Genomic DNA, 22970 nt, shown 5'->3' with positions numbered 1-22970 from the left:
TGTTGAGGAGGGAAACACCCCCGCAGTTTGCCACCCGTCTGCACTGGAACCGGCTGGGCTGTTGCTTGGGGTGGGTCTCTCCCACCGCCGGTTAAATCCGCCAGCAACCGGATGAGGCCCTGAAGTGGGAATTAATTTCTTAGTTAAGGGCCTTACTTGTGCCATTGGCAGATGGACCACCCGACGGTCCCTCTTTCCCCCACCACTGGTATAATTGCAGTAGGGGTAGCGGCAGGCCAGTGTACAGACCACCTTCTGAATGAAACAAGCTCCCCTGCCTTCAAACCAGCCAGTGAGGAGGCATTAAATCTGACTCGAAGTATTAGCTGTCTACAATTTTAATAATGATCTGCTTCAAAAACTAACATAAAATTAAGGTATCTGCCTGGCAATCATTAAGAGGTTGGTGTGCTATAATCCCAGCAGCTTCAATAACTTAATAACTCCAAGCTGAAAAAAAACTATATTTTACAAATTACTTTGCTTTTCGTAGCAGGTTGACACATTAGACTAATGTATTAGTATCAGCGCATCCATTATAAAGTCATTAGAGGAACAGGCCAATTCCCGCTAACCAATCATAAAGCAATGCACAACATGACACCATCATCTATATAACCCAAGGAATAATTTCTAATCTCCACTCTCCATTCCCTGTAAAGTTCACATATTCCTGGCAGAACGTACTCCACATGCAAAAAATAAATCTTCCTCCTGTCACATTTTTCAGAGCATTTTTAACGGCTGTGACGTTCACTTCCAAACACCTGCTGTAGGGACTATTACAGCAACGGTTGCTTACAGGGAGGCAACGATTAAAGACAAATTACTACCCTGAAAGTGCATTCAAAACACCTTTTAACATCATTAAAGTTTTTTTTTAAATTACCATTGCACATTCACTGACAAACCATTAAAGAATCTCAGCTTTCATTACATGACATTTACGATAATTAGTAATAATTTTTTTAAAATAATAATTTTATCAGCTCTAGCAGATCAGTACGAAACACTGTCCAAAACATAATCAAAATTGGGAAAGGGTGATTTTCCTGTTCTCTCTGATGCACTTCTTTTACTTGAATAATTCATAATTTCCTGCAATGATTATGGGCCTCACGGTAGCATGGTGGTTAGCATCAATGCTTCACAGCTCCAGGGTCCCAGGTTCGATTCCCGGCTGGGTCACTGTCTGTGTGGAGTCTGCACGTCCTACCCGTGTGTGCGTGGGTTTCCTCCGGGTGCTCCGGTTTCCTCCCACAGTCCAAAGATGTGTGGGTTAGGTGGATTGGCCATGCTAAATTGGCCGTAGTGAAAGGTTAATGGGGGGATTGTTGGGTTACGGGTATATGGGTTACGTGGGTTTAAGTAGGGTGATCATTGCTCGGCACAACATCGAGGGCCGAAGGGCCTGTTCTGTGCTGTACTGTTCTATTCTATTCTATTATTTTCCTCAAAATCCTTCACAGCATAATTATTGTTGCGAATGTCTAGTTCATCAATCATGTTAATATTTCAGTCGCAATTGCTAGTTCTGAGCAAATTTAAGTCTAAATGGAGTGAAGCTAGTGATTTGTGAAAGATTTGGAATTGGACCATTAAATAGAGGCAAGATTGCAACAAATCCCACAGACTGCAGTCATCGGACAAAGAGGATTGAACTATCGGGTGGCAAGCATCCACTGAAGTAGTCTGAGTTGGAGCGGCTTTTGAGGGAATTCAGAAGCGGGATTCTCTGTTTGGGAGATTATGGGCTGGATTCACCGATTTGGAGACTAAGTGCCAACGCCAGCATGGGAAATGTGGAGCCGTTTTACCTGCAGCCCGGGGGTTTCCCGCCGGCTTGGGGCTGCCCCACAATGGGAATCCCCATTGACCAGCCGGCAAAATGGAGAATCCCCATGGCGTGCCGCACCAGAAATCAGATGCGGCGGGACGGAGAAACCCACACGACACGCTTTACAACGCCAAAATTGGCACTGAACCCTAACCGATCCTACAACTGGTGAGGGGTGAGCAACCATGCCGGGTAAAACTCCCAACTCCCATGACAAAAATGGCCGGAGATTGGCCGGGTCTGTGGCCGCGCATGCGCACGGCAATGACTTGCAGCGGTCGCACTGAAACACATGGCACCAGCCATGTGGGACTAGACCTGCCAAATACTGCCCCCAGGCCATTCCCCGGCCACCCCCTTGCACCCCCCCCCCCCCAGCCCTCGCGGAAGTCTCCCCCGCAGCCACTACACTGGGTTCCTGACCGCTAAGACCACAAGTGAACCGTGCCGTCGAGAACTCAGCCCACTGGAGGCGGTAAATCGCGGAGGCCCCGGAGAATAGAGGGTCAGGCCTACTAATGATATGCCAACGGTGTTTAAACGCCGCGTGGCGAGTGACACATTTTCGCCATTTACGGGGTGCCAGAGGATCCCGATTTGGTGTCAAACTTCCGCCAACCGTGATTTTGGCGTCGGAGGCTATTCCCTGCTCAATCTTGTTTCGCGATTTCAGTGCTGGCCAACGGATAATTGCCCCGGATGTTCTCACCTTGGAGCTAAATTGGACAAATTTTACGATCCAATTGCGGTTGTAAAGCAAATTCATGCATGCCATGGAAATACGAGGGTTCCTAGAGAATTCCATGATTGAGCCACTATCTCGGGCAAGCAGCCCAATAGTGAGGTCTCACAGCCGGCCACCCAGAACCCCTGCAATAGGAGGACCCTACCTCAGGGACGCTTCTAATAGGAGACCCCCATGAACCCTTGGGGACCTCTCTAATGAGGGACCCGCCAGGAACAGCTGTAATAAGGAGAGTACCTACCGGCCCCTGTAATAGGGGGATTCCCCCCAGGGACCCCTCTAGTCAGGGACCCCCCCCAGGAATACCTGTATTAAGGGGAGCCTCCAACGGCCCTGTAATAGGGGTCGACCCCAGGCAACCCTCTAACAGGGGACTCCCCCCCCCCCAGGGACTGCTGTAATAGGGGAACCCCCCCATTGGGACCCTACTGTCTAAAGAATCCACCTCCATAGACCCCCCCAACCCAGAAAATGGACCCTGTCTGGAAGCTAGCGAGCAGTCCAAAGAGCAGAAGTAGGAATCATTATAGCTGTTTTACATACCTTGCAGCTCCAAGTGTCCATTCCTCGAAGGAGAGCAGCTGTGCCTGTGTCTGGTTCCCACAGATCCACCATCTACAAGCCATTCATAGCTTTCAGTAGTGGTCTGTGATTGACAGATTGTATACACCATCTGCAGCTTTAATCCATTTATTTCCTTTCATGCTTCAGCAGCCAAAGTGGTGAAACCCCAATGTTTGTAAACATTGGCCACACTATAGAGAATTAAATTCAGTGAACCAGTACCAGCCTCCCCGAACAGGCGCCGGAAAGTGGCGACTAGGGTCTTTTCAAAGTAACTTCATTTGAAACCTACTTGTGACAATAAGCGATTTTCATTTCATTTTCATTTTTCATCACACATTTAAGTGATTGGAATGCACTTACATGTCTTTGATGTGACCCTATTACAAAGGTCCCTGGAGGGGTTCCCTATTATATGGGTTGCTATGGGGGGGTGGGGTGGGCAGATGGAGGCATGGGTAGGCAGTGCATTGTTAGAGGATGGTGTCTCTTGGGTGGTCTCGGATGGTCTCCACCAGCGTGACCCTGATGTGATGGGCCTCACAGTGGACCAAGGGGGAAACTGCCAAGGTCCACCATGTAAAGTTCATGATTTGTGAGACCACAAGTGATATGCGCCCACGTGATTCGTGACCACGGGGACTGGAGAATCACAGGAGACTGGAGCACAGAGTGTATGGCCTACTATTGGGCAATTAAAACTCATCTGCATTTATTTACATGCGCCCCACCGACATGCATTGTGGACCTCGTTCAAGCCACCAGCGGGGTTCAGAGCATCGAGCTCGGGTCAGCGCCCAGCGCTGATAATAATAATGCTCTTTATTAGTGTCACAAGTAGGCCTATATCAACACTGTAATGAAGTTACTGTGAAAATCCCCTCGTCGCTACACTCCGGCACCCGTTCCGGTGCACAGTGGGAGAATTCAGAATGTCCAATTCACTTAACAAGCACGTCTTTCGAGACTTGTGGGAGGAATCAGGAGCACCCGGAGGAAACCCACGCAGGCACGGGGAGAGACTGCAGACTCCGCACAGACAGTGACCCAATCCAGGAATCGCAATGGGTCCCTGGCGCTGTGAAACAACAGTGTTAACTACTGTGCCACTCGATCCCGATTTTCATCCGACGCCCAATTCTCAGTCCCATCGGGAACGTATTCCTGGCATTCAGAGATGAAAAATCCCACCCTATATGTTTAAAAGTGAGGAGTTTAAATCCTTCCTGAGGAAGACAGAATTTTACTGAGCTTTTGTGATTCATTATGGTCACTAATGTCTGGGGTGGTCGCATGTGCCATTTAATGTGCAGTGTGGCCTGTTCAACCACTGTTTACCCATCACTTATATTTACCTTCTGTCAATTCTGAATGTAAGAGTATAACATAAATATTGTAAATGTGTTATTGTTCTGACTTTGTACAGTAAAGTTCATTTTGATTGTTTAAAATTGTGGAAGCAGGGGGTTTTATTCTCCTCATGAGTAACGGGGATTTCAAACGTTGTCTACTTTAAACAAAAGTTACTGGCCCCTAACTGGATCATAACATAATTTACACATTCTTTTCTATTGAAGATTTATTTTCAATCTGTTGGAAATTGCAGCACAATTATCCTTATTAAAGTTCTGTAACTAATTCTCACATTTTAATCTCAGTGAAGTCTGATCATAGCAATATATATTGACTGAAGAGCCACCTGGTTGATTAATAGAGCCAGAGGACACATTCTCAGACTAAAGGGACGATCCTTGAAAACAGAGATGAGGAGGAATTTCTTCAGCCAGAGGGTGGTGAATCTGTGGAACTCTTTGCCGCAGAAGGCTGTGGAGGCCAAATCACGGAGTGTCTTTAAGACAGAGATAGATAGGTTCTTGATTAATAAGGGGATCAGGGGTTATGGGGAGAAGGTAGGAGAATGGGGATGAGAAAAATATCGGGCATGCTTGAATGGCGGAGCAGACTCGCTGGGCCGGGTGGCCCAATTCTGCTCCTATGTCTTATGGTCTTATGGTTTACACATGACACCCTGCAAATTTACAAGTGACAGCCCTGTCAATGTTGTGCCTGACCTCTCTTGCTGTACCTATCAGCTCCAGACCGGCCTCTTTCTTGCACCAAGGAAAACGCTCAGCAGTGGAAATGGAATTGGGAATTGGGAATCCAGTTTCAGTCCAGCTTTTTCAATCCTGCCTGGCGCACTTCAGCTCAGAACAGGAAAATCAGGCCCATTGTATTAGGCCTGATCTTCACTTGAAGAATTCACCTAACATACATCCAATGTTCTTCTTTTATGTTTCATCATATTCTCTATCTCCCTCATCATCCAAGCAGTCCTCATTGGTTTTAGTGCCCTTCCCTCCCACTAAAATTCACCTCGCCCATACCTGAAACATTTTAGATCATTTTCAATTTTAGCAACACATTTTCTCAGCTACTTGGTAAATAAATTTTATGAGGAAAATGGTGTTTGATGGGACGTTGAAAATTCATAGAATTATTAAATGGGGAAGTTTTTTTAGATCCAAATCCAGTGGTTGAAGTCAGGAAATTAGCCTCATATAAGAAAAAGGTATATGTGGGATGACAGGGTTGGGGCTTGGAAATAATTGTATTAAATAGGTTGAAGGGTCTTTGTCGTCTCAGTATTTTCTGTGATTTATGGCAAATTGGAGCTTGGATTGGATGGAGAAACTGCACTTTAAGTGATATGCAACATAAATTTCTCAAAATATTTTGACTCATGTCCCATTTGAACTATAATTCCAACTAACAAACAGTAAGTTATCCAGTACATAATAACGTAATTTTTGAAAACAAGGAAGGACATTGTTCAACAAGCTCATTTCTCTTTAATAAATCTCAAATGATCACTTCCTTACAGTAGCCTGGGAGTAGCTTTGAGGTACATTGCATTATAACATTAAGACAGAGATAGATAGGTTCTAGTTTAATATGCAGATCAGGGGTTATGGGGAGAGAGACAGGAGAATGGGAATGAGAAAAATATCAGCCATGCTTGAATGGCGGAGCAGAGTCGATGGGCCGAGTGGCCTATTCTGCTTCTATGTCTTATGGTCTTTCAGTCTAATAATGGATTACAAGTGGGGCGGGGGGGGGGGGGGGGGGGGGGGGGGTTGGAATCTATATCATCAGAGTCAGGAATCATGTCTTTTTCATAACTGTGCCGAGGCCCCTTTAACCTTTCAGATTAGCATCACATGCATTATTAAATGAACAAGATAGCCTGAAACTATTTCCTGTTAAAAAAATTGATGGCTTTTTGGAAATGCATATGGAATGTGACAGGTGAGAAGTTGATAACAACCTGCGCCTGGAGAATAAGGACACTATATAAAGGTTGACAGCCCTGTCACAATGTCGAGCAGTGTGGCATTGAAGAGCCTCGGAACTGAACAGCTCTGGCAAATAATGTGTTGGTCACATGTTAGATGCACAGGGGACAGATAACTGGCTGTTCTATATGTTTACCACTACAGTGTGCAAGAATCCATTGGTATGTAAGTTGGGGGCAGTTGCTTCCAAAGACATGGCAATGGGATGCCACTGGTGGAGGTAACCTCCAGATCTGTGACAATAATATGATCTAGCTCTGTTCTGATGTCACGAGGAACATGCAGCCTTCTAGAATACTACATAGCTAGTAATTCATAAAACAGGTCACGAGTTTGCCGCCAGTGGCTTTTAGCCTGAGGGGTGCCACACCACATTAAGCCTGGCTAACCAAGAGTCTCTCCCGCTTACTGAGTCACAAGACCTCCTGGAGATATTTATAGGTGTCCATTAATGTTGACTGATTGATATGTCCTCTCTGAATTGTGCCTTCAAATGTTCCACTTCTTCCTCTGCCTTGCACAAGTCGGTCAGAATGACCATTTTACTTTCATTGCCTCATTGGTGAATGCCTTAAGCAGAAAAATTATAAATCCTCAGGTAACAATACAAAGTTTACATTAAATAAAACATCAGGAAAATTCCCAATAAATACTATGCAGTTAAATAAAGTGTCCATCAGGAGCCAATTACTGAAAATGAACACTTCATACTGTATTGCATTCTTAGCAATACGTTGGCCATAGACAGTGATGGAGGAAAATTAGGTGTCTGACGTGACAACAACATTTAAACTCCATGGATTTGCATTCGTTGACAATATTTGAGCAGGTGTTCCTAGGCGTTGATCTCACTCTCACAGGGATATGTTTATGGGTGTTGTTAAGAAGCATGAATTTTATGCAGTGCTTCAATAACCTATTTTCTTTTTCAGTCACCTCAAAAATACCTGAAAGAAAAATCATAAAAAGAGGGGCCTTTTCTATGAGCAAGTCGCGAGCTTGGCACATACACTGACACGTCCTCTACTCCGTGATTTAGGTACAAAATCATGAAGGAGAGATTCCTCCATTTGTAGCTGCCAGCAAGCAAGTAACAGGACTGTGTGAAGAACTGAAGGTGGCTCATTTTGTTATCAGGAAGAGAGGGCCAGAGTCACACACAATCCAGGATCGCACAACTGAATCTGCTGGAGAGAGCTTCACACAAGAGTCCATGGAAGGACAAAGCAGTGCTGGTGTGTGTGGTGATATGCATCACTGTAGATACACAAGGGGTTAATGTAAGTACACGTAGACTAGCTAGACACTAGAGGGAGCACCAGAGACATGACACACAGACATTCAACCAATAGGTCAGCAAGATAGGACACGACCAATTGGCATTCATGATACACACAGAGGTAACACCACCTCAGGAGGGCATTACACCAACCCATATATAAAGGACCACAGCGCACATGATCTTCCTCTTTCCACTGGAGACACTCAGTGAGTACAGATACAGGGTTGATTGAACATCACACCCACCACGTGGATTGTAGCAGACTGGTTTGTCAGTCTGAGTAGCTATAGAAGGATTAACAGTAGAGTCAAATCCAAGTAGGAGAATTGTTAATAGTTTAATAAACGTGTTGAAGCTATCTCCACATCTGAACCTTCCTTTGTCAGAGTGCACATCATGAAGCAGCTTATGCTACGTCAAGAGCATAACAACACATGGTACCAGTGAGTCACTGTTTCAATCCATATAGTTACAACTCAGCAAACAGTGACAACCAGCAACAACACCCAGGCAAGATGATCGAGATTCTGGTTCCACAGTGGCTCAGGTGTCATGGCAATCTCAGTGAAAACTGGCATGCATTCAAGCAAAGGTTTGAGATCTTCCTGGTAGCAGCCGACCTACAAGATGTGGCCGATGCTGAAAAGGCAGAGCTTCTGCTCACCATTGCCGGTGCCAGAGCAGAAGAAATCAAAGGGCAAAACAGGAGCAACTTCCAGGCAGTCCGAGACAAATCCGAACAATACTGCGAGGAAAACACAAACAAACCAACAGAAAACAGTAAGAGAGGCGCCAGTACTCACCACGAGGCCGAGGTCCCGGAGCAGAGAACAACAATTTTGATCGGCGGCCATCTTGAAAAAGGTACCGCACATGTGCAGTTGAGAGAAATACGCAAAGTAAAGGAGTAGCAATCTGCGCATGCGCAATCGCTTCCTACGCACTAGGTCACACGCTTCGTGGCATCAGAGGCCCCGGACCACGCCCACCTAAAGGGGAACGGTGAAGTCCTATCAGTCAGAGGTCAAAAATTGCTCTTTTATACTTTGGATAGACTAGGCCAACATTCTTGATCTCACATGGTGAAACAAAGATATGTTTTTCTTATTCATTCATGGGATGTGGGCATCACTGGCAAAGACAGCATTTATTGCCCATCCCAAATTGTCCTTGAGAAGATAATGGTTAGCAGCCTTCTTAAACCGCTGTAGTCCATGTTATGTGAGTGCACCCACAGTGCCGTTAGGGAGGGAGTTCCAGGATTTTGATGCTGCGACAGTGATTGAAGGATGTTATATTTCCAAGTAAGGATGGTGTGTGGCTTGGAGGGGAACCTCCAGGTGGTGGTGTTTCCATGTGTCTGTTGGCCTTGTTCTTCTAGATGGTAGCGGCTATAGTTTTCGAAGTTGCTATCAAAGGAACCTTGGTGAGTTCCTCCAATGTATTTTGTAGACGCCACTGTGTATCGGTAGTGGAGGGAGTGAATGTTTGCAGATAGGGTGCAAAGTCAAGCAGGCTGCTTTGCTGGATGGTATCAAGCTTCTCGAGTGTTACCATAAGACCATCAGAGGAGAAGTAGGCCTTTTAGCCCATCGAGTCGTCTCCACCAAACGGAGGATCGGTGGTCGTTTTGCGCCATTTTTTTCAGTCGGAAAACGCCACCGTTCCCACATCAGCGTGAGGACATAGCCACAAAATCGGAGAATCCAGCCCAACATCTGTGATGCTGGAACTCCGGAGGATGCTGAGATAGGGTATCCACTCAGCACTTCAGGTACTATAATTTATCATCTTCATCATAGACTGGGTTATCAGATAATTAATCATAAGTACGGTGCTCCGAAGAAACGCTTAACTTTTTAAATGTTGAATTTTAATTTGGAGTGTCATTATTTTAGTAAACATTGGTGATACATATGGGGCGGGATTCTCCCAGCCCTCGGCCGTGCCGGAGAATCCCCGTGACTGGGCCATGCCGCGCCGACGCAGGAACACGATTCTCCACAGAGCGGAGAATCGGCACCATTGGGGGGGTCCAAACCCGGGGGTGGCCTCCGATGTGCAGGGGTTTTTTGTGCATGGCGGAGCCCTACAGAGGCCGGCGCAGAAGGAAAGAGTGCCCCCACGGCACAGGCCTCCCTAGGGGACCCCCCGGGGACAGATCCCTCCGCGCGCCCCCGAGGTTTCACATAGCCGGCCGACAAGCCAGGTCCCACCGTGACGGACCATGTCCATTTCACACCGGCAGGACTGGCCATGACATTATGGCCTCTCAGCCCATCGAGGCCGGAGAATTGCCGGGGGGCCGCTGCCAACGGACCCCGACCGCGTGACGTAAATCCACCCCCGACCGAAAACCGGCGCCGGAGAATACGGCAGCCGGCGTCGGAGCGGTGGGGTGGGGCGGGATTCGCGAGGCTCCCGGGGATTCTCCGATCCAGCAGGGGGTCAGAGAATCCCACCCGGTGTCTCTGGAGAGATCTGTGATTATCTTGGACACTTCAGGCACGATTCTCTGAGCCCCGATCCGGGCCGGAGAATCGCCGCAACCGCGCCACGCCGCCCCGACGTGCGCGCGATTCTCCGAGGTGCGGAGAATTGGGCCATTTGCGCCAGTGCAATTGGCGCAGCACCGGTTGCAGGCCGCCGATTCTCTGGCCCGGATGTGCCGAACGGCCGCGCAGAAACGGCAGAGTCCCGCCGGCGCCGTTCACCCCTAGTCACTGCTGGTGGGAACTCTGTGCGAAGGGTTGAGGGGCAGCCTGTGGGGGAAGGGGCAGGGGGGCTATGTCCGTGGGGGGGCCTCCGATGGGATCTGGCCTGCGATCGGGGCCCACCGCTCGACGTGTTGGCCTCTCCCCCACCGGGCCTACTTTGTTGCGCGACAGGCCCCTGAACCTCCACGCCATGTTGCTTTGGGGCCTGCGCACTGAAGAAGTCCACTGCGCATGTGCGGGTTGGCGCGGCCCAACTGCGCATGTGCGGGTTGGCACGGTGCCCATTTGGCACCGGGAAGGGAGGCTGGAGCGGCATGAACCGCTCCAGCGTCTTGCAGGACCCCTGTGGGGGCCAGAATCGATTGTCCTCACGCCCGTTTTGCAGCATCGTGAAACACGACGGCATTCACAACGGCGAGAACACTTAGTCTCCATTTAGGAGAATCGTGCGGTGCGGGGGACTTCTTCAGCGCGCCGGCCCCAACGCAACATGGCGTGGGGGTTCAGGGGCTGGCCCCACAACAAAGTAGGCCCGGGGGTGGGAAAGACCGGCACGCAGATCGGTGGACCCCCATCGCGGGCCAGACCCCATCGGAGGCCCCCCCCACCAAATGCGCCGGCGCAAATGGCGCCGATTCTCCACACTTCTGAGAAGCCCGCGCCGGCGTTGGGCGGCGTGGCGTGGTTGCGGCGATTCCTCTCCATTTTGGAGAATCGTGCCCTTCTTCTCCCCTCAAATTCCCATATGTCAATCACAGACACCAGAAATCTATACTGACATGCTAAATAAAGATGGGAAAACTCAAATTTGAGAAATAATGGCTTCATGTAAGTTCAGGTCAAATTCACTCAGCTGCCTTTTCTCAATGCACATGCTTCTTGCTGGTATAACCACTTAAATTCTTTCAAAACATCAGAGTCATGTACCTATTACCAACTCTGTGTTGCAGACTGAGTCAGAACGACAAACTGATCTTCTGATCAAACTAGTTTCCATAAGTATTCTTAGCAAAAGCTCACGGCCACTGCTGTACTCAGTGAACTCCCCACAGCCAATATCCGTGCTTAATTTTATTGGATGCAGTTAAGCTGTTAATGAAGTGACTGACCCTCATTCAAGACATAAGAGTGATGGAAGGCTGTTGCAATGCAATATATACTCATCTACGGAGGTACTGGGTTTTTTTATTCGCTAAATAGTTAAATGCATAGAAATAGGAGGCAATCGAATTAAAAGGGTGGACTGAAGAAACAAGCACAAGTAAATGCAAGTGAACAGCTAACTAATCAAAATCAAAGCATACTTTACTTACTAATGGCTGCATTGTTTCAGGTATGGCTTTGGGAGAGTTGAATGTGTGTAATTATATTAAAATGTACAAATTAGGTACTTCGAGAGAAATTTAGCAGTTCATGCACATTCAGGAAACATTTTTGTTCTTTATGTAATCAAAGTACCTACCAATGGTACACTAATCCTCAATGCTGCACTTAGTAATCTATTAGTGGTTGCTTGGGACATCTCACCTGATTCTTCACGTCTAGTTTAAGGCATGGCCGACCACTGTTATACGACTTCTCCCGCAGCCACTTGGATCTGATTTGTACCCCACTTCCACAGGACTTGCTGCATGCCGACCAGTTTGACCAGTCACTTAACTTACAGTCGGATGGACAAGGCAAGCTGCAAGTCTCTTCAATGTACCCTAATTTGAATGTTTAAAAGAAAAATATGATTTAGTGGGTTGACATTTTGCCACTAGATATTCTGTAATCTTGACACATTAATATGAAAGTAGTGCGCATCTCTGGTTGTCATATGGAAACATGGATTTTCTGAGTACGTGCTGTCACAGATCATTAGTATTATTCAACATTGTAATTTTTTTGCTCGTGATTCAGATACAGTCACATAAATTGAACCAAAGCGTAAGTAATATACATTTATATCAATACTGAACATTAAATAAGCTACTTCATTGCAGGTAGCAAATGAATAGAATTTAAAATTAAGAAGTTAGATTGAAAAATCAGCTCATAGTTATTAACTTTTATCATGATGTGGATATCTTTTATCTTTTATCAACATTTTATAATACTCGGCTTGGTGATGAAATAGACGTTGAAGTCAACCTAAGGACGATAGGAAGAGGGTTAAATTATGGGGATAAATTGTATCAGGTTAGGTTTGCATATAGAAGATTAAAGGTAATCTAATTGAGGTGTTTAAGATGATCAAAGGAGTTGATGGGGTAAAGAGAGAGCAGCATCTTCTTGTGGGCGAGTCTAGAACAAAAGCTTAAATGTTTGAGCTAGATTGTTTGAGTAAACTTTGGAAAACGTGTTTTACACAAAGTGCAGTGGGAAGTCTCTTCCCCATCAAGTTATTGAGGCTGAAGTCAATTTAAAATTTCAAAATGAAGCGATAGATTTTTGTCAGGAAAAGGTATTACATGATATAGAAATAGGGAAAGTGGATAGAGTTAAAATACAGATCAACCATGATCCAATTGAATAGCTGAAAGATCTGATGGACTGAATGGTCTGCTCCTGTTCCTAAGTTCCTGAACTCAGAAGTAAATTCCAATAACTAGTCTGAATGGAGTCCACTTGGATGATTTGGTTTCTTTCACTCTTTCTATCAAATTATGAAAAGTAAATCCTTTTTCACATAGGTTTTTAAAATTCATTTTCGTGATGTGGGCGTCGCTGGTTAGGCCAGCATTTATTGCCCATCCCTAGTTGCCCTTCAGAATGTGGTGGTGAGTTGCCTTCTTGAACCGCTACTGTCCTTGAGGTGTAGGTACACCCACTGTGCTGACAAAGCCCATCCCCCCCCCCCCCCCCCCCCCCCCCCCCCCCCCCTCGGGGACTCCCCCACCCACCCTCCTGGGCTGATTTCCCAATTCTGAAGATGGCTACTCACCCCCTCAGATACCTACAGCAGCTACTTAGCCAGCTTCATGTATTTAAAAAGGTTACTAAATGGTGCACACGTGACCACTCGCTGGGGGAGGCAGTTAGATCACGGGTGGTCGTTCGAAAGGCGGTCTTTCAAGCTAATGGGATGAAGATTGGTCTGAATTGCTGATTATTAGTCTCTCGCCATGCCACAGCGGGATCCTCATCTCGCCAATGGGTGCGGGCCGGTTAGATCAGAAACCTGGCGTGACGTAACCAGTAGATCGTACCCAAGATGTTCCTTAAAGATTGGTCATCTGACCTAATATTTCCTTCTGTGACTTTGTGGTGAGTTTCTATGATATGAAAATAAATCCAATACTGTATATTCAAATCTATATCCTAATGGCTATTTTTTGCAAATGTATTTTCTATCAACAAAGAGAATTAAGATGGCTGTTACAAGTCACCTGATCACAGGATTTACCCATTGAGAGCTATCCCCAGCAGTTTCATGAACAAAATTATTATTTATTTTACCTTCGGGAATTTGACACTTTATAGGACATCAACAAAAGCAGAGGAAGTGCAGACAAACTGACTCCCTCTTTCTGAAGTATCACAAAATCGAAAGATTTAAACACAGAAGGGATGTTAGCATCTCCCTCTTAAGGAGAAACAATGGAATCCTCGCCAGAAGCGCATAAATTAATTGTTAAGCTGCAATTAACTATTAATAGGCCATGTCAGATGACCCAAGCCTTCTCGATGGTGTTAACATTGCAGCTTTGGAACTCATAGTTAAACTCCTTATTTTTACATCAACTGGATAGAACTTCATTTGTGAACTCATCACCGTTTGCTCGATTTTTAAAAGTGTCTGATCATCTCCTGCCAAGCACTCTAAGCCTAGAAAGTCCATTGTGCAGCAGCAGGATTCATTTCAAGGATTTTCATATTGTTTAATCAATCAGAAACTCATCAGAATTGAGCCCCGTCAAGAAGGAAACACCCTCTGGACTTGAATGTGTAAAATAAACTAACCCTTTGGATTAATCCTCAATCAAGTTTGCTGTGAGATTATTAGTAAAATTGGATCACAAAAACCGAGGAGTTGGGAAAACATGCCACCGCCTATTGCTTTAAAAACAAATTCAAAAAACCTTCTATTGTTTCAGAATACTTCAGTGAAGTGCCTTGGGATGTCTTACTGATGCTAGGTGTCACATCAATGCAGATACTTGGTGTTTGGTTGTTGATGGTACTATTAATGACATAATCTACCATTAACGATGATTAGAAGGAAGCTGATAAGTCAGCAATTAGCTGTCTTACGTTTATCCAGTGTTCTTATAGAAAGGCTATGCACCGCAACATTCCACATTGCATGTTGATGCAGTGTCATAGCTGTACCTATCATGTTAGCTGGCTTTATTGTGATGCACATTTACTTTTCTTAACAACAAATATGCATTTTTTAAAGAAGTATATAGGGTCATAGCATCATTGTGACATGGAAGAAGGTCATTTGGCCCATTAAGTCCATTCCAGCTCTCGGTAGAGCTGGCCTATCAGTCCCATTCACCCATGGTATCCCAAATCTCAGAAAGTTTATTGCCTTCAAGTGGCCAGCCAATTTCCTTTGGAAATATACTAACAAAGATTCAGTATAATTTTATATCATAGAACATAGAACATACAATGCAGAAGGAGGCCATTCGGCCCATCGAGTCTGCACCAACCCACTTAAGCCCTCACTTCCACCCTATCCTAGTAACCCAATAATCCCTCCTAACCTTTTTGGTCACTAAGGGCAATTTCTCATGGCCAATCCACCTAACCTGCACATCTTTGGGCTGTGGGAGGAAACCGGAACACCCGGAGGAAACCCAAGCAGATATGGGGAGAATGTGCAGAGTCCGCACAGACAGTGACCCAGCAAGGAATCGAACTGGGATGCTGACGCTGTGAAGCCACAGTGCTATCCACTTGTGCTACCGTGCTGCCTAAATTTTGTTAAAATATTACAATAACTGAGCTTCCTATATGTGGGCAGCTCGGTTTCACATTCATCACATTATTCAATGGACGCGATCCACCGGCCATGTTGCGCCGGAAAAGCATCTCGCTGTGGTGCAGTGTGGCTGGTGAAAGCCGGGTGACCCCACGCCCAACTTGCAACCCTCGCATAATTCAACGCATCTCGCTATACGTTGCAAGGGGAATGCCACCCACAATGGACAGGAGCACTTTTTAGCAAATATGCATATTAGAGTGAGGCAGTAGGCCTTACACTAATGTGCAGATTCCCGATGTACCTGAGGCTTTGAGATTCAATCCCTTCACCTCGGGGACCTCGGGCGAACGCCCTTTCGTACTGGTCCCCACAAATGGGGACCAGATGGAATGGCACTCGTCGGCGTCTCCAAGGGCATCGGAGGCCCCCTTTGGGTAGGATCTGCCCTGGCACTGCCACCTGGGTGCCTGCCTCATACTACCAAGGTGCTCAAGTGACTTGAGTTGGCAGAGACACTGCCAGGGTGCCAGGTTGGCACTGCCAAGGTGCTCAGGTGACACTTCTACCTGGCAGGACACTGTTAGGGTACCAGGTTGGCACTGCCAAGGTGGCATTTTCCGTGCATGCGCGATTGGACCGCGTTTGTCCAGTGTGGGTGTCGGGGAGTGCTGTGGGGTGGGGGGGCTGCTCCCTTTTTGCGTTCGGGCTGGTGGGGAGGTCGGGGATTCTTTTCGGGGCTTCGGAGATTAGGACACCATTTAAAAATAGCGTCCCTATGTCTCGCTACAAAGGGGAGTTCCGGCAAGCGGGGTTACCCATTGTAAAAAGTCGGGCTATGTGCGGTATCAGCTGCGCGTTCCCTATTCAGGTCCCTTATTCAAAGCGAGTTGCGTTGAATAGCCATGTGTTTCTCAGTACTACAAGAGCTGGGAAACACACGGCTAAACGTGATTGCTACAGAACATTGTTTTCTTTTCGGAAGGTCGCGCTCAATATTTTAATTTTGGCTCTAAGCTTTAAAAGAGAACAGTAAGAAGTCTTACAACACCAGATTAAAGTCCAACAGGTTTTTTTCAAATCACTAGCTTTCGGAGCACAGCTCCTTCCTCAGGTGAATGAAGAGGTGCCAGAAACATATATATCGACGAAGTCAATGATGCAAGACAATAAAGGCATCTCCACATCATGGTTACCATTTAAAAGAGAAAGCTGTCTTCAAACTAGGTTCATGTCCATACTTCATCTGTTTGTAGAAGGTGAATATAAATTAGGAAAATGACCTGTAATGTTTTACAGAATGTAATCCTCATAATTGTACCATTAATATGAGATTCTGTGCGGAGTCTGCACTTTCTCCCTTTGTCTGCGTGGGTTTCCTCTGGGTGCTCCGGTTTCCTCCCACAGTCCAAAGATGTGCAGGTTTGGTGGATTGGCCAGGCTAAATTGCCCTTAGTTTCCAAAAAAATAGGTTGGATGGGGTTACTGGGCTCCACGGAGAGGGTGGAGACATGAGCTTAGGTAGGGTGCTCTTTCCAAGGGCCGGTGCAGACTCGATGGGTTGAATGGTCTCCTTCGGCACTGTAAATTCTATGCTTATATTAAACTGGAACACAAAAATAACTTTCATTCCTGCATGACACCAAAAGCCTTTTGAAATTGTATCTCTGTAATGTTAAGGAGCCCATCACATTAACCATAAAAGTATCAACTCTAATGTATTCAAAATCATTGCACATGGAATGGCAAGATATTTTGAAATCACTTAAGCTTCTGCCAAAAATGATTAACAAGTGTAACATAGTTACAAAACACAACACTGGATGCACGTCAGCATATTGCTAACTTTGATTTTGGTATAATGAAGATTTATGTTCAATAGGAGTCATATTAAATTTGGGATTCTGTTGTTCATACCTGAACCCTCACTAATTCCTGTTTAGTCAGCACCACTGTTCAGTGACCTACATTGACATCAGTTCGATAACATTTCAAACTTGAGGTTGTCACCCAATCATTTAAATCCCTCCTTGACCTTGCCCCTCTCCAATTCATTAACCTCCTTCAGTCCTACAACCCTTCTAGGCTATGCCGCTCTTTAAACTCAGACCTTTCCTACGGCTCCAATTTCCTTTAAACCAACATTGGAGTCGGGGCCTTGAGCTGCCGAGACCCTAAATCTGGAATTCTCTCCCTCAACCTTTCCACCTTACCACTGTTCTTTCCTCCTTTAAAACATTCCTTAAAACCTACCTCTTTTGACCAGGCTTTTGTTACCTCTCCTGTATCTCCTTAGATGTTTTGGTGTCACATTTTGTCTCGTAATGTTCCTGTGAAGCATGCTGTAATTTTTTTATTTTACTATGCTATGATGTTATCTGTATGCACATTGCTGCAGTTATGTTTTGGTATCAACGATGTTGACATATTGGAAACCATTGTTCACAACTTTTTAATATATCACAAGAATAGAGTGTAGCAAAGTAGCAATAGTGGGGTGGCACAGCAGCACAGTGGTTAGCACTGTTACGTCACAGCTCCAGGGTCCCAGGCTCGATTCCTGGCTTGGGTCACTGTCTGTGCGGAGTCTGCACGTTCTCCCTGGGTCTGCATGGGTTTCCTTCGGGGGCTCCGGTTTCCTCCCACTGTCCAAAGATGTGCAGGCTAGGTAGACTGGACATGATAAATTCCCCTAGTGATCCAAAAAGGATAGGTGGGGCTACAGGGATAGGGTGGAGGTGTGGGCTTAAGTAGGGTGCTCTTTCCAAGAGCCGGTGCTGACTCGATGGGCTGAATGACCTTTTCCTGCACTGTAAATTCTATGATTCTCTGAGTGCACAGTTTCTGGTGACAGAAATTGTTTTTTTTACCTTTGTTTCAGTTTAAACTGGGCACATAACCATTCAGGATGCATTTAAACTTGGACAATAGAATCGCAGGCTACAGCACAGCCAATTTAAAAATATTCTGATCCTTTGGAGCATAGAACTGTTGGACCTCATTTTCAATAGTTTTAATATCAGGGAGTCGAAGTTCCTGTCGGGCCTCTCTGAACATTAAGTCAGTCGAATAGCCTTGAACTTGGAGCATACTCTACGATCGCCTGATCAAAGCTTGACCACTTTGCAAAGAAGGAACATGCAACTGCTATTTTAAAATACGTGCTTCCTCAAAATGTTGATTTTTCACGTTAATCTATTTTAATTGTTATTGCAGGCGGTGCACCGTTGGCAGGACCAGAAGATGGCACTGGCATAAATCGGCAGAAATTCCGGCTGTTCTTTCATCTACAAGGTCAGGGATTGAAGCTCGCTCAGATCCAACATCAAATGTAACACATTGTTAATAAATGCAAGCACATAACGCAAAACTACACATAATTCAACAGAATTGTGTACCAAAATGGAAATCTCAGAGAGCAAAAGCATGTGAAGTGGAAAGAAAATTACACAAGTTCAATAAAAAGGAAAATCCTCTGAAGTTTGAATATAAGCAGGTTACACAGAAAGGGCAGGGTAGAGGGACTAACTCTGACAGAGAGCTGCTGTGGAGTTGACTGGCTAAATGGTCTCCTTCTGTTCTCTAACACTTCTATGATATTGCTGGCATAGAGTCAGATGTATTTTGCACTTGACTGTTTTATAGATAACCTGGAAAGATTTGTTATCAAAACTGTGACCCAAGTGGAAAAATGTGTTCCATTATTTAGCATTCAAAGCCATTTCTGTGATGGACACAGAATAATTTAATTTCTCCATGCCAAAAATGTTTTAATACAGTGTTAACCAAACTCTGATCTTTAAACAAAATATAGCATGCGCCATTGTAATTATAACTGGAATTGTAACAACTGTGACATACCAGAATTGCTACAAAGCCAAGGATTCACCAACTTCTTATTTTGATCATAGCAGGCTATGGCTCGATAATGTACACCCTGCCCGCAGTCTTTGACATCTCCTTGAAACTTCATCCCAAGTTGCAGTGTCACCATGTTTTCTGGAAGAATACAATCTGACCAGTTCCCTTGTGGCTGACCGATAAATTTGTCACATGGGCAAGTCTTAGTCTCAACGAGTTGATCCTTGTGGCATTTCCCTTTCTTCTTGCTTTTTCCTAATAGAACAGAAACAAATCTTTATATTCTTTACTTTATCCATATTCTTAACTTTTGACACTGTTTGATAATCATTGAGAACTTCTTGGGCAAAATATTCAAGCATTCATTGATTCACAGGGCGCGATTCTCCCAGAGAGGGAGAAATCGTAAGGCTGGCGTCAAATCCGGGCGGGTTTGACGCCAGCCTCTACCTCCCCGACCGGGAACCGATTCTGGTCCCCGGTCGGGGCTAGCATGCCGCCGCCGTAAACTCCGGCATCGCGGGCTTAACGAATTTCGTTAAGCCCGCTTGCCAGAGTTTGCGCCGGCTGACGCGTCACATGACGTCAGCCGCGCATGCGCGGATTGGAAGACTCCAACCCGCGCATGCGCGGATGACGTCATCGCGCATTTGCGCGAAACCCGCGCATGCGCGGGCCGGGATGCCCCTCAGCCGCCCCGCGAAGTGATACAGCGGGGCGGCGGAAGGACAAAGAGTGCGCGGGTATCGGACCCGCTGCCCGCGATCGGTGCCCACCGATCGCGGGCCCATGGCACCCTTGGCACGGCCGTGGTACTGCCGTGCTAATCGGTGCCATGGTTTAAAAATCGGCACTTTACGGCCGTTTTTACGAACAGCCAGACCAGGTGTGTTTGCCGTTCGTAAAAACAGCCGTAAAGGGCTTGGAACTCGGCCCATCGGCCAGCTGAGAATCGCTGCTGGCCGTAAAAAAACGGCGGCAGCGATTCGTATCGGGAGTCGGGCGTGGGGGGGGGGAGAATAGCGGGAGGGCGTCAGACTAGCGTGGCCGTAAAATTTTACGAACCCCGCTATTCTCCGCACCGTCGTGAGTGCGGAGAATTGCGCCCACAGTATCCATTTGTTGCCAAAATATATAGAATCATCAAATCTGATGGTGTTAGACATAACTGCAGAGATACGTTAAAATTCCAAATCAACGGGCAGTATGGTGGCAGAGTGGTTAGCATTGCTGCCTCACAGCGCCGAGGTCCCAGGTTTGATCCAGGCTCTGGGTCACTGTCCGTGTGGAGTTTGCACATTCTCCCCGTGTTTGCATGGGTTTCGCCACCACAACCAAAAGATGTGCAGGGTAGGTGGATTGGCCATGCTGAATTGCCCCTTAATTGGAAAAAGTTGGGTACTTGAAATTAAAACAAAAAATAAAATAAAGTTCCAAACTAATAAATTAAAACTAAAATAAATAAAACTAAATTCTTATTTCCCTTTTGTACTGTGTTGACTATCTGTCCACTAAACATATTTGGAAAAGGAGCTGTTTCTACATGATGAAGTTTGAAAGAAAAGCGTATTCTCACCCCAGTTAAAACAAGTTATTGAAGTTACAATTAAAATGCACAGAAGCCAAAATTGGATGTTTATTTCCCACTGGCTGAGAACAATAAGCAATTATTATAATAATTACCTTATCTCAGTAATAAGTAAATACAATACCATATTTTCTGGCTACTGTCTAGTCTCTTTCAACTGGGACCAAAGACTGAGGATGGAATTTTATCTGTGAAAGGAGGACGTCCCCTAGTTCAGGCAGGGTGTTAAAGTCTCAACAATGGCAGTATGAGAACTCAGCATGCTCCCACTCCCTTACACATTTAACAGGGGCACATTGGAAAGCGAGCAGGTCAGGTATTTCAATAGCAATTTAGTAGCAATTTGATCTGCTATTCTAGATAGAAGCCAATATATAAATTTTAGCACACGGGTTGGTTTAGTACAGTGGGCTAAATAGCTGGCTTGTAATGCAGAACAAGGCAGCAGCACGGGTTCAATTCCTGTACCAGCCTCCCCGAACAGGCACCAGAATGTGGCACCTAGGGGCTTTTCACAGTAACTTCATTGAAGGCTACTTGTGACAATAAGCGATGATTATATTTGGGGCTGGTTTAGCACAGGGCTAAAGAGCTGGCTTTTAAAGCAGACCAAAGCAGGCCAGCACCACGGTTCAATTCCCGTACCAGCCGCCCGAACAGACGCAGGAATGTGGCGCGTAGGGGCTTTTCACAGTAACTTCATTTGAAGCCTACTTGTGACAATAAGTGATTTTAATTTCATTTTTTTTTTCAATTTCCTGTGCTGGGTGGCTCTCACCTGGATGCACAAGGTAAGAATGCAAAGGGATGTCATGAATCAATGAGTGTGGAACTCAGAGTGATCAGGGAATGGTATGCAGGGGAAACTGAGTTCTAAAGTCAGGAATTTGGGGCAGAAGGGAATTCAGTGCAGAGGGGGGGAGAGGAGGTACTGCTTTTTATCCTTCTTGCTTTACCTTCAATGTTTGAATATGTTTGGTTTGTTTCTTTCTAACTTGCTACTGTATTACTTTACTAAATTATTTTAGGGGTCTGGTTTAGCTGGCTTGCGATACAGAGCAAGTACAACAGCTTGAGTTCAATTCCCGTACCGGCTGATGTTATACATGAAGGCCTCGCTTTTTCAACCTTGACCCTTGCCTGAGGCGTGGTGATCCTCAAGTTAAATCACCCCCAGTCAACTCTTCCCCTCACCCATCAAAAAGGAAAGCAGCTTATGGTCATCTGGGACTATGATGACTTTTACTAAATTAATAACTAGCTAACTAATCAAATAAATAAGATTAGCACAACCAGGCAAATAATGTGCTGTGCCTACAACATGTGGGAGTGTGTGGAATGCATTGTAGCCTCGGACAACCATACCTGCATTATATTTTTGTAGCTGAAGAAAATCTGGCCCAAAGTTGCAGAGCTGGAGTCAGAGTGAACAACACATTGCAGGCTTCAGAGAGGAGTGAGTTACCGAAACAATTTTTACACAAGGCAGTCACACCCTACACGCTAAGTACTTTCAAGTTGGTCAGCAGAACCAGGGAGAGGTGCTTCACCTATTTCTTGGCATCTTATTACACCCATGCCACCCCCACCCCTGCCGCAACCCCTGCTATAGTCTCACCCATCCCCCACCCCCCACATTCAATCATGCATGTCATTAATTTTCTGTTCAATATTCACTGATCAGTTCACCAAGCAATCACAGAAAGATCCTGGTTAAATGATGGTGCCTACTGTTGGCAGACACAGGGCGGAATTCTCCGCTCCCGCGCGGCATCGGGAAGGCCGTCGTGAACTCAGCCGAATTTCACAACGGCCTCGGAGGCCGCTCCTCGCACCCTATTCACGATGGCAGCGACCAGGTGTGGTTGCCGCCAGCGTGAACAGGTCGGGAACGTCAGGCCGCTCGGCCCATCCGGGCCAGAGAATCGCCGGTCGCCGTGAAAAATGGCGAGCGGCGATTCTCCGAGTGGGGGGTGGGAGAATCACGGGGGGTGCCAGGGCGGCGTGTCGTGAGTCGCCCGGCCCTCCCGCGATTCTCCCACCCGGCATGGGGAGCGGAGAATCGGGCCCACAGTGTCACAAGTAGGCTTACATTAACACTGCAA

At 46.1% G+C, this 22970-nt stretch overlaps 1 protein-coding gene across 5 annotated transcripts in view; it reads right to left on the bottom strand.

Annotated features, from left to right (window-relative positions):
• The window catches only part of thsd7ba (thrombospondin, type I, domain containing 7Ba), a 1373128-nt gene that overhangs the window by 361557 nt on the left and 988601 nt on the right, over window positions 1-22970 (bottom strand). For all 5 annotated transcript variants that reach the window (XM_038789927.1, XM_038789926.1, XM_038789930.1 and 2 more), the window contains 2 exons: window positions 19278-19532; window positions 12029-12207 (listed from right to left, as the gene is read on the bottom strand). In XM_038789927.1, coding sequence (XP_038645855.1) covers window positions 12029-12207; window positions 19278-19532 — 434 coding nt within the window. The remainder of the gene's footprint in view (window positions 1-12028; window positions 12208-19277; window positions 19533-22970) is intronic.

The sequence above is a fragment of the Scyliorhinus canicula genome, chromosome 2 (genome assembly GCF_902713615.1).
Source record: "Scyliorhinus canicula chromosome 2, sScyCan1.1, whole genome shotgun sequence".
NCBI classification, from domain to species: domain Eukaryota; kingdom Metazoa; phylum Chordata; class Chondrichthyes; order Carcharhiniformes; family Scyliorhinidae; genus Scyliorhinus; species Scyliorhinus canicula.
This window is presented reverse-complemented; position numbering and strand designations above follow the sequence as displayed.